Genomic DNA, 12,164 nt, shown 5'->3' with positions numbered 1-12,164 from the left:
AGAGAGCAGAGGAGATGTACTTAGGGAGGTGACAGCGCTAACATGCATCAACATGGTAGGAATTCTACCTTGTCCTCTGAAATAGAAGAGACTCTGTAGAATTCTGAGAAGAAAAGTTACTTGGTCTGACTTAACATTTTTACTGGATCACTGGCTGCATGATGGGAAATAACCAGAATTCTCTTCCTCTTCCTCCTCCTCTTCTTCTTCTTTGATTTTACTTATTTATTTGAGAGGTGGATTTACAGACAGAGAGTGAGACACAGAGAGAGAGATCTCTTCTATCCTCTGGTTCGCTCCCCAAATGGCCGCAATGGCCAGAGCTGCCCTTGATTTGAAACCAGGAGCCAGGAGTTTCTTCTGGGTCTCCCATGCTGGTGCAAGGGCCGAAGTACTTGTGCCATCTTCCACTGCTTTCCCAGCCCATAGCAGAGAGCTGGGTAGGAAGAGGAGCAGCTGGGACTTGAAAACCGGTGCTGTTATGGGATGCTGGTGCTGCGGGAGGAAGCTTAGTCTACTATGCCACAGCACTGGCTCTGAAAATAATCAGAATTCTTCACAGGGGTTAAAACACAAGAACCAGTCAAATGGTTGTTTCAGGTGTACAAACAAGAGATAAGAATGTAGTGTAGCTCTGACCTGTGGGATAAATCAGAGTTCTACTTGGAAATAGATGCTGTTGAAGACAACTCTTTCAGGAACTATATTGAAACAGGTTTGCAAGGGAAATGGTTTGTTGCAGATTAATAATGGTGAGCTCTGGACATTTGTTAGTGTTTAATAAATTTAAAGCTATGATTTTTAAAAATGTTTATCTATTTTATCTATTTAAAGGGCAGAAAGAGAGACAAAGACACCGCCCCCTACCCCCAGCGGTCCATCTATTGGTTCACTTCCCAAATGTCTGCAACAACCAGTACTGGACAAGCCCAAAACCAGGAGTCAGGAACTCCTTCTGGGTCTTGCATGTGGGTGGCAAGGGTCTCAGCACCTGAATCATTATTTGTTGCCTTCCAGAGTCCAGTAGTAGGATGCTGGATCTGAACCCAAGGTGCCAGAACCCTCATTGGTCCTCTGAGACAGGAAGCAGCCACCCTAAGTGGTGTTTGAACCCACTGCACCAAAATGCTGTCCCAAAGAGTTATGAGTTTTAAGCAACCATATTCTATTTCTCATAAACTTAACCATAATGGTCATGGTCAGTCTTACATCACGCTAAAAAGCCCAGATAGAATGCTCCGTTTCATAGGTGTTTTGCTCTCTGTATACTTCCTCCATCTGGTAACTTTGTCCACAGTACATTGTTTACATGTAACTCTGAAAACAGAGCTGTAGAAGGAAGAGGGGATGAGTCCCTTTATAGTCAATCTTTCTGTTCTTTGGCAGATTTTAAAGGTCAGTTGGAAATGAAGTCAAAGCCAATAATTAAGGGATATTTGGTACCAGCTGGGTCTTCTGCACCCTTGTCTCATTCACTTGAACAATTGCTGAGAGTGTGTGAGTGATAAGAGGAAAAGAGAACAATTGTTTTATAAGCTTTTGGTGCCCACTAAGATGTACTCACATAAACCTATGTCATTCACAAAAAGATTATATGACAGAATATGAGGATTTTGGCTTTAGGAAGTTAAGAAGATGCAATTTTTTTAGTAAATTGGTTCATTTATAGATAAAGAAATTGGGCTTACAGAATTTAAGTAACTTGCTTAAATTCTTAAATTGGCACAGTCGCAAATAAATCTGACTTTCCTTCCAATGATGGTTTCATTATTCCACTCTTTTTCTCTTTCCTTCATTTTTTTAAACTATATGTTGTTCTTCAGATATGTTGCATCTGATGTATGCAACAGTGCTAGACTCTGCTGGTTAAGCCATCACTGGAATTGTCCACATTCTGTGTCGAGTGCCTATGATTGAGTCAGCAGATGATGGCTCAAATAACTGAGTCCGTGCCACCCACTGGGGAAATCCTCTGGAGTTCCTTGATCTTGTAGACGTTTGGAGAATGAATCAGCAGATAGAAAAATTCCTCTCTCTCTCTCTCTAAAGCAGAAATACACTGTTAGCCAATTAGGAGCCAGGAGCTCTACCTAGATGACCATGTGGGTGGTGGGGACACAAGTAGTTGACCCACTATCCCCTGCTGCCTCTAAGGATGTCTTAGCAGGAAATTGCTTCAGAAGCAGAGTATCCAGGGTTCAAACTGGCACTGTGGAATGCCGGAGTCACAATCAGTGACTTTAACTCACTGCTCCACAACGCTGATCCCGAAGGAAAGGTTTCCTTTCTCTCTCTCTCTTTTTTTTTTTTTTTAAGATTTATTTATTTGAAAAGCAGAGATACAGAGAGAGAGAGAGAAAAATGAGAGAGAGAGAGAGAGAGAGAGAGAGAGAAGGAGAGATATCTTCCTTCTGATGGTTTATTCCTCAAATGTCTGCAATAGCCAGAGCTGGGCTCCCCGAAGCCAAGAGCCAGGAGCCAGAAGCTTCTTCCAGCTCTCCCACTTGGCTGCAGTGGGCCACGAACTTTCCCAGGCTATTAGTAGGGAGCTGGATCAAAGTGGAGCAGCCAGGACTTGAACCAGCGCCCATATGGGATGCCAGCAGTGCAGGTGGTAGCTTTACTGCTATGCCACAGCACTGGCCCTGAAGGAAAAGGTTTTAACTTACATATTTTTTCATGTATGCGAGCATTGCATTTTGTGTTAATGCTTTGGAAATCAATTTATCATGCACTACAATGACTCTAAGTTATTTTATCAGTGTCAAATCCTATCCTATTTGAGTTCTTAAAGTTAAGCCCAAATGCCATATAGTGCTGTTATAAATATGACCCAAGGATATGACAACACAAGATCTGGATGTGCTTATTATATTCCTTTAACAATGCGTTTACTGATCCCTGGACAAGTTATTAAATAATTCATTTAGGAGCAGGTATTGTGGTCCAGTTGGTTAAGTAGCTGTTAAGATGCCCACATTCTATATCTGAGTGCCTGTTCTGGTTCTGGCTGCTTCATTTATGATCCAGCTCCCTGCGAACGCATCTAGGAGGGAAGTAGTTGATGGTCCAAGTGCCCCTGCCACCTGTGTGGGACACCTGCATGCAGTTGTGCCTCCTGCCTGTGGCCTGGTACAGCTTCAGCTTTTGTGGGCTTTTGAGGAGTGAGTCAGCAGATGGAAGATTTCCGCCCTTCCTCCCTCACTCCCTCCCTCCTTCCCTCTCTCTCTCCCTCCCTCCCTCCCTCCCTCCCTCCCTTCCTCTCTCTCCCCCCCCTTTCTGTCACTCTGCCTGACAAATATTTTATTTATTTCTAACCACCACTGTTAGGATTTCTACCCTATTATTTTTTTTTTGAAAATTCAAATTTTTATTTGAAAAAATAAGGCTGAAGTGAACATGGATATTTAATCTGGTTTCATAAACTCTTAATAATTATTTTCTGGGGAACCAATAATGAGGAATGTACAGAAAAGTCAATATTTCTATGTTACCAGTACCAATCCTGGATTTTAAGAAGTAAATATAATTTTTAGACCATTAACTATATAAAAGATTACTAATATCAGTAAGGGAGCGGTTTCAGATTTCTACCTATTATTATTATCAAGTTGCTTTTATTTTTAACTGATACATGGAACTTGCACATATACACATGGTTCCTTGTGAAGTTTCGAAACATGCATGGGTTGTATAATACTCATCCTTCTCTTCAAACATTTATCATTTCTTAATGGTGAAAATATCCTAAATCCTTTCTTCCAGCTTTTTTATAAAAACAAAAACCAAACACTATGCATTCTTCTTCTTTTTTTTTTTTTGGACAGGCAGAGTTAGACAGTGAGAGACAGAGAGAGACAGAGAGAAAGGTCTTCCTTTTTCTGTTGGTTTGGCCCCCAAGTGGCTGCTATGGCCGGTGTGCCGCCGCACTGCGCCGATCTGAAGCCAGGAGCCAGGTGCCTTACCTTGCTATGCAACAGAACACTAGAAATGGTTTCTATTACCTAAATGCAATACTGTACCTGTTGGCTGACTTCTGCCCTTTTCCCTCATCTCCTTCCCTTCTGAGCCTCTGGTGGTCACCATTCTGCTCTCAACTTCTTTGAGACAAACTTTCCAGCATTCTAAATAGGAGTGAGATCATGTGACACTTGTCTTTCTGTGCTGGGTTTAATTCCACTTAACATAATTACCTCCCATTCCATCCACATGGCTGCACACGACAAGATTTCATCCCTTTTTGATAGCTGAGTAGTGTTCTACTGTGAAAATGCACCACCTTTTCTTTATCCTTTTATCATTTGATGACACATAAATTGTTTCCATCTCTCAGCTGTGGTGAATACTGCTGCAGTTAACACAGAGATGCAGATGTCTCTTTGACAGACTGAATATGTCCAATGATGGGATTACTAGATCATATGGTAGTTCTGTTTTGATTTTTTGGGGAACCTCCAAATTGTTTTCCACAATGGGTGTACTAATTTACATACTCACAGTGTTCAGGCGTTCCTTTTTCCCTACTTCCTCACCAGCACTTCTAAATATTTTGTGTTTTTGATTTATAGTCAATATTACTGGAGTAAGGCGATATCCCATAATGGTTTTGATTTAAGAAAGTGAAAATAATTTGTAATTTACCAACATTAAAATATGGAATAATATTTTTTAAAAAGTTTATTCATGTTTGTTTATTTAAATGACACAGAGAAAGATCTTCCTGCCACTGGTTCACTCCCAAAATGCTTGCAATAACTGGACATGGTCATGCCAAACCAGGAGCCTGGAACTCTGTCAGACTCCTATATGGGTTGCAGGGACCTAACTGCTTGAGCCATCATCTGCTGTCTTCCAGAGTGTGCATTGGCAGAGAGCTGGAATTGGAAGTGCAGCTGAGACTCAAAACTAGGCAGTCCAATGCAGGATACAGACATCTCTGCTTAAGCAGCATCTTAACCTCTGCCCCAAATGCCCATCTCCAAAACAGAAGAATTTCAGTGCTGATATACTTTTGTAGATGATAATTTACAGTCAAATCTACAGTGTTTATACAAATTATCAATGTTTAATAAAGTTTTTTAAAGGTTTGGCATGTTAAAAATATGGATAGCATCTCTTTTTAAATGTAGAAGTGCAACACACATTTTTGGAAGAATGTGATTTTTTATATTAGATTTCTTTTGAAAAGATAGTCATCTCCAGGGCCGGCCTTGTGATACAGCAGTTAAAATGCCTTTGTGATGCCTGCCTCCCATTTTCTAACACTGGTTCGAGTCCCAGCTGCTCCACTCCCATCCCTCTCCCTGTAAAATGTGCCTTGGAAGGCAGTGGATGGTGGTGCAAGTACTTGAACTCCTGCTACCTGTGTGAGATACCAGGATGGAGTTCTGGGCTATGATTTGGCCTGGCTCTGACTGTACTTCCATTTGGAGAGTGAATCAATGGATGGGAGATCTCTCTCTCTCCTCTCTCTGTCACTGTCTCTCACACTTTCTCACTCTGTTTTTCAATGAAAGGGATATTAAAAACAAAAAATAAAATTGCTTTCACTGAACTTTGAAACAATTTGTGCATCAAAATGAGTAACAGTAATAGATTACTGTCTATATCACATTGAATAAAAAGGAGTCCAAGAGTTCCCTTCCACTGTGAATCGCTAAGTGGATGAGAAAGGGAAGAGGTAAAACTAGTATTTAAAGATGAATGCCAATGCATTAAGAAATTTTAGAAATGAAAGATAATCATTTTATAACCAGCATAAAAACTGACTCATGAACCTCACCAAAGTTTGTGTAAGTCATTTTGTGAAAGTAGGTTTGGCTCGGTGTTTACTTGATCCCAAAGGCCCTAACCATTTGTCTTTTGCCCTACTTTGCCAAGTGATGGAATGCGTCAGCAGTGAAGGGACCAATGGACTTCATAGGTCAGGAGTGCTCTGGAAAGCACAGAGCACCACCCACACCATGCTCCTGTCAAGTAGCTCATGCATGGTTTCATTCATGAGAAAATAATCAGACAAGTTGAAATTAAGGTGGCACATTTGCCAAACAGCTGGCTTGGGTGACTCAGAACATTGATGTCTTAAAAGACAAAAATCAAAACACAGGGAAGGTGCCTCCTTTGTGAGCATTCATGATGTTTTTCTTGACTTTTATGTGGAATGAATCTTTTCGGAAGAAAATGTTAAGATATACAAATGTCATTCTGAAAATTCTCATTTTCTTAGTATCCCAAAGGGTCGCTCATTTAATTTTTTCTCTCTTTTGATGTTATTTGTAATATTGAAATTTGCAGGGCTGGCATTGTGGTGCCATGGGTTAAGCGGCTGCCTGCAATGCCAGTATTCCATATGATGCTGGTTCAAGTCCCAGCTGCTCCACTTTTGATCCAGTTCCCTGCTATGGCCTGGGAAAGTAGTGAAGGATGGCCTAAGTACCTGGGCCTGCGCCGCCCACGTGGGAGTGCTGGTTGGAGTTCCTGGCTCCTGTCTTTGGCCCGGCCAACTCCAGCCATTGCGGCTGTTTGTAGAGTGAACCAGTGGATGGAAATCTCCCTCTGTTTCTCTTTCTTTTCTCTCTCTCTCTCTCTGTAATTATCTTTCAAGTAAATAAATAAATCTTAAAAAACAATTCGCATAAACACCTAGTTTAATGGAGAAATTGGGCTGGACAGATAGATCCTTTAATCTGACATGTTTAAGTCTCTTCACAAATTTCAGAGTGTTTTGTTTTCATTTTTATGTTAGTTTTCATATACTTATAAAAATGTCTTAGTCTTATCTTCCCTAATATTCATTAGTCTTTCTCTTATACACTTTACAATAGATTGCTATCTTGGGAATGGCAAGAATTATATGGGCAATTTATCCAAAACAAGATCTGGACTGACGTGTTCAATGTGGGACAAGAACATGGAAGACTTGCATCGGTGTGTATACCTTTTTCTTTCAGTAAACAGAATGTAGTGATAACAGGAGACATAAACATTATTATTTCTTTATTATTTTATATGCAATAGTAAATATTAGTTTTTGGGGGACACCTCATAACATTGCCTGTCTGTAGCACACTTCTAATTATGCAACTCGTGCAGCACTCATTCATTTCTAGACGTTTTCTGTGTGCTCTGCACTGGAGCCATAGATAACACCCACAGAAAGGGGCACATACTTTGGTTTCACCTTTGGAGGAGAATATGGACACGTTGAGGAAACCTTTACATACCTTAGCATGGCAATGTCTAATTAACTGATGAATTTGGTGTTACAAATAGTGTGTGCTATAAGATTACTATGTTCTCATAATTAGCAGTAGTTTTTGCAATCAATGTGATCACTTTTATATGTGTATATACCTGGTTTATCAGCTTAGGAAAAAAACTATGTTAGCAAGAAGAAGAGCACGATGGTTTCACATGTTGACTCTGGAAGAGCCATGGGGCTATGGGACGTTAGAATAGTTCACTGGGCTCTCTGATTTTCAGCATCTTCAAATGTAATAGAGAAAAATCTTAGAGCCTGTCTCAAAGGATGGTCTGAGTTTGTATCTGTATAGAGTTGATGATAGAATGTGGCACATAGTCAGGATTAGGTGTGTTTCCTGGTGTTACTGATCTGGAACATGAACCTGTGTCCAGAAAGATAGTCCTGATTTTCTTGGGTAGGCTTTTTCTGATTGTGTTTAATTTGACACATCAAGAACCTCAAATGTGGTAGGTCGTAATAACACAAAACAAATTCAGCTAAGCGTACAGTTTTAATGACTAGATCAGAATGTCCGTGCAGAATGTCTTCACTACGTTGAGGTCAATGTAAATATTGATGTTACATGAATGGATGTGGTCCTATGAAATAGCATACAGCACTTTTGCTTTTCTTTTGTAGTAAATTTAATTACAATGTAAACCAGAGCAGTTGAACTGTTACTCAATTATAGGCCAGAAAAACATATATGACTTCTGAGATTTCAAGATTTAATTATTTGTTATCATATTGTTCTTTATTATCTCTTCCTTGTACTTTTTTGGAGCGATATTGCTAGTGACAAGTCATATATATCTGAAACATGAAAAAAATGCCTTTACAGTAGCTTGCATTTTCTATTTATGTTATGAATTTGGTCTTTGCCATCTGCTTGCTCTCAGACAATCTCTTTATTTTTGTTACTTACTTCTATTATTTTTAAGCAGAAACAGAGTGACAAGATTTCTCATAATCCCATATATGCTAATTGTGGATCCATAATTCTATACTCTCAAGTTAGAAAATGTGTTTCCAATGGTGGGTGTTGTGGTACAGCAGATTAATACACTGCTTGGGACACGCACATCCCATATTGTAGTGCCAGTTGGAGTCCCAACCCCTCCACTTCCTATCCAGCTATCTGCTAATGCACTTGGGAAGTGACAGCTGAAGTACTTGGGTCCCATACATGCACGTGAGAGACCAGGATGTCATTCCGGTTCTTGACTTTGGCCTGACCCATCCCTGGCCATTGCAGACATTGGGGAGTGAGCCAGTAGATAGAAGATCTCTCTTTCTCACTATCTCTACCTCTCTCTCTCTCTCTGTCACTCTGCCTTTCAAATAAATAAATAAATGCATCTGAAAGAAACAAAAAAAATGCTTCCAAATTATAACAGCAACAGAATAGATCTCAAACAAAATAACAAAAATTCACACTAAGTATAAGCCTGTGTTGTATCTACAAGGAAAGCAAAATGTCAGCATTATGTCTTCCTGTACTAGTTGCTTCTCGTGGGTAGCATAAAAGCTTCTGACGCTCAGAGTTTGCTGTTTCTGCAGCCACACCTTCTGGGAACCAGATGCTAGTAAGCTGAACAAGAATTACTGCCGGAATCCCGACGACGATGCCCACGGACCCTGGTGTTACACAGGGAATCCTCTTGTGCCTTGGGATTATTGTCCTCTTGCTCGTTGTAAGTACATGCAGTGTTTTTTTACAGTTGGGATCTTTTAAATGTACTGCCTCTCCTCTAAAATGATAACTTAATCAGTGATGTAAATAATACAGGACATCTGGCGTCGATCCCAAATGAGAATGCTCTCCAGAGAACAGCACAGACACACACACAAGCACACCACACACAGTCTGTCTCTCTTCTGTCTTCTAAACAAGAAGGAATTTTGCTGATATTTTAAAAAAATTCTCCTCTGAGAAGAATCCCATTTGGAATGCAGAAGCGATGAGTGGCCATGTTTCTGACACAGCCCAACTAGAAAGACCATTGCATACTCACAGCACCAGGACTAATAGCACCTGAATGCAACAGAGTTTGCAGCAAAGTCCTCAGTCTCTAAGAGACCCATGACCAGATGTGACAGGGTGGTGCTCCCTCCTCTTCAGTGAGTTAACCTTACAAGACTGGGGAGCCCAAAGATTTCCACCCACCTCTCTGAGTCCAAGATAACCTTATTAAAGGGATGCTAATGCATACAGTAAAAGATATATGTAAAACACAACCTATTTTCATATATATTATATAAAATTCATCTTTTATACTTTATACAAAAGAATTGTATATCATTAAGACAAAGATGTGAGAACTCAGGAGAAAAATAAGTACAGGAAATGAGTCTTCAAAAAAATATAGTCCTCAAAGACATTAAAACTTACTAGTAAGAAAAAAGAAATTAAAAAAGCAAGTCATAAAATGATTCCTAATGCATATGAGTAACCAGGCTCTCTCAGTTGTATGGTATCTGGAGAACAGTGAAAATCCTGTCTGGAGGTCAGTTTGGGAATTGTATCTGAGGTGGTAAGAATGTTCAGAGCTTTTGACCTCTGCTCTCCTGATATTGAGTTGGTTAATTGGTTGTGTGGGAGGCCATGCTGTGCATGGGAGGACATTGTTAGTGTCCCTGACTTCTGCCACTGGATGCCTGTGTCACCTCCCCTCCCCCAGCCATGACAACCAATCAGAAATATTTCTGGGCATTATCAGTGTCTCTTGGAGAGCACAGCTGCCTCATCCGGGACCGTGGATGTGCATTAATACCTGTTGAGATGGAAGAATGCCTTCAATGTGCTATAAGTACTTTTGTGACTTTCTAAGAGCCTTGTTTTAATACTGTATTTCTTGTGAGACAAGCCAGTAGCAAGTACCTTGAGAATAGCAGCATAATTCTTTATCATAAAAAGAGAAATGGAAATGCTAGCTATCTTGATTTGATGGTGACACTCCACATACATGCACTGAATTATCACTGTGCCTCATACATGTGGACAACTGCTATGGGTCAATTAAAAAGAACAAAAATAAAAATAAATAAAAGAACTAGGTGGCAGAAATGTTGGCTCTAAATAAGGAAATGCAAACACACATCTGTATTTTCCTTAATTTTTGTCATATTGAAGAGGTAATTTCTCTCACAGAAAGTGGACAAGCTAGTCGTGTTTCATGAAATTGTAGCATTAAAAGGGAAACTTATTAAATAGGATGCTCATCAATATGCCCGTGATAAAACTTGGAACTGCTCATCTTATTTTCCTAACCTAATAGGTTAGGAAATTCTTTACAACAATACATAATTAAGCATAGATATTTGCAAAGAAATGGTATTTCCTGTTATTATATTTTTATTTCATGAGGTATGATCATACCTTTTAATTTAATTAATGTCTTAGTACTATCCTGTCACTTTTCCCATATTAGAGTTCGCATAGAGTCCATCAGTGTATTGTCAGGAAAGGTATCTTCCAAGTTTCATGCTAAAACAACAAGCAGACTTCCTTCTCCAGGGAATGCTGTATGAAAACATTTTCAGTAATTAAACCCTTATATTTTCTAAATACTAGCTTCACCTCACTGATAATTTTTTGTAAAGTCTCTGTAATTGAAGAGTCTAAGCAAGGATGACCTCATAGAAATCAAAAGTATAATGTTGATTTTCCAAAATTTGGGGAAGAAAAGAGGGACGAAGAAAAGCTACTTAGCAGGGACTAAGGGAAAGACCTATAGAAGAAAGTCCTATTTCCATTTCACAGAAGATGGAAAATAGATAATGTTAATAGACTGCATGTTTCTCCATTTAAAAAGAAAAATCTAGAAGGTAGGATTTCGAATGTCTTCACCATAAGGAAATGTCAAATGTTTGCATGAATAGATATATTTATCCTGATTAGACATTACGCAATGTATACACATATGAAACCATCACCTGGAAACCTACACTGTGTGTAACTTTTATGTATCTATTAATTTTTTTAAAAGATTTTATTTATTTTATTTGAGAGGTAGAGTTACAGACAGTGAGAGGGAGAGACAGAGAGGAAGGTCTTCCTTCCGTTGGTTCACTTTCCAATTGGCCACAATGGCCGGAACTGCACTGATCTGAAGCCAGGAGGCAGGTGCTTCTTCCTGGTCTCCCACGTGGGTGCAGGAACCCAAGGACTTGGACCATCTTCTACTGCTCTCCCAGGACACAGCAGAGAGCTGGATTGGAAGAGGAGCAACTGGGACTAGAAGCAGCGCCCATATGGGATGCTGGCGCTGTGGGTGGAGGATTAATTTACTGTGCCATGGCGCCGACACCTCCTAATGTTTTTTTGAAAAACAAATTACAACCAAGGAGTGATAGAGACATACAGAATCCAAAATGAGGGGCGGGCTTTTGGCGCAGCAATGGAGACCCTGCTTGGGACATCTGCACTCCATAACTGAGTGTCTGGGCTTGAGCTCCAACTCTACTTTTCATTCCATTAACACAACCTGGGGACGAGCAGGTGATGGTCCAAGTACCTGAGTCCCTGGCACCAGTCTGAGAACCTGGATTGAGTTTCAAGCTCCTGGCTTCACCCTGGCCCAGTCCTGGCTGTTGCAAGGGAATGAACCAGTGGATGGAACATCTCTTTCTATCTGCCTGTCTCTGCCTCTCTCTGTCTCTGTCTCTCTGCCTTTTAAATAAGCAAAAATAAATAGAAAGTAACTTTTAAAGGGAATATACAGTGGGTGAGGAAGAAAGAGATGTTGATGATCTGGCTTCTGAACACACTGCTTTCCCTACAGGATTTCTGATTTGTAAAAAATCATAACAGCTCAATCTAGCTTATGGAGAGTTAAGAGTAAAAATGTCTGTAGATTCCCAGGATGCTGGGATTTGGTTTATAAACGTAAAGAAAACAGATTTCTAATTATGTAGAAGT

The 12,164-nt window shown here is 40.0% G+C and overlaps 1 protein-coding gene across 3 annotated transcripts in view; it reads left to right on the top strand.

The window, feature by feature from the left end:
* HGF (hepatocyte growth factor) overlaps window positions 1–12,164 on the top strand; it is a 74,845-nt gene that overhangs the window by 46,489 nt on the left and 16,192 nt on the right. For all 3 annotated transcript variants that reach the window (XM_051848013.2, XM_008258178.4, NM_001168707.1), the window contains 2 exon segments: window positions 6,825–6,927; window positions 8,804–8,937. In XM_051848013.2, the coding sequence (XP_051703973.1) occupies window positions 6,825–6,927; window positions 8,804–8,937 (237 nt within the window).

This window comes from Oryctolagus cuniculus, chromosome 3 (assembly GCF_964237555.1).
Source record: "Oryctolagus cuniculus chromosome 3, mOryCun1.1, whole genome shotgun sequence".
Classification (NCBI taxonomy): Eukaryota; Metazoa; Chordata; class Mammalia; order Lagomorpha; family Leporidae; genus Oryctolagus; species Oryctolagus cuniculus.
The sequence above is the reverse complement of the archived record's forward strand: the minus strand, read 5'-3'. Positions and strand labels throughout refer to the sequence as shown.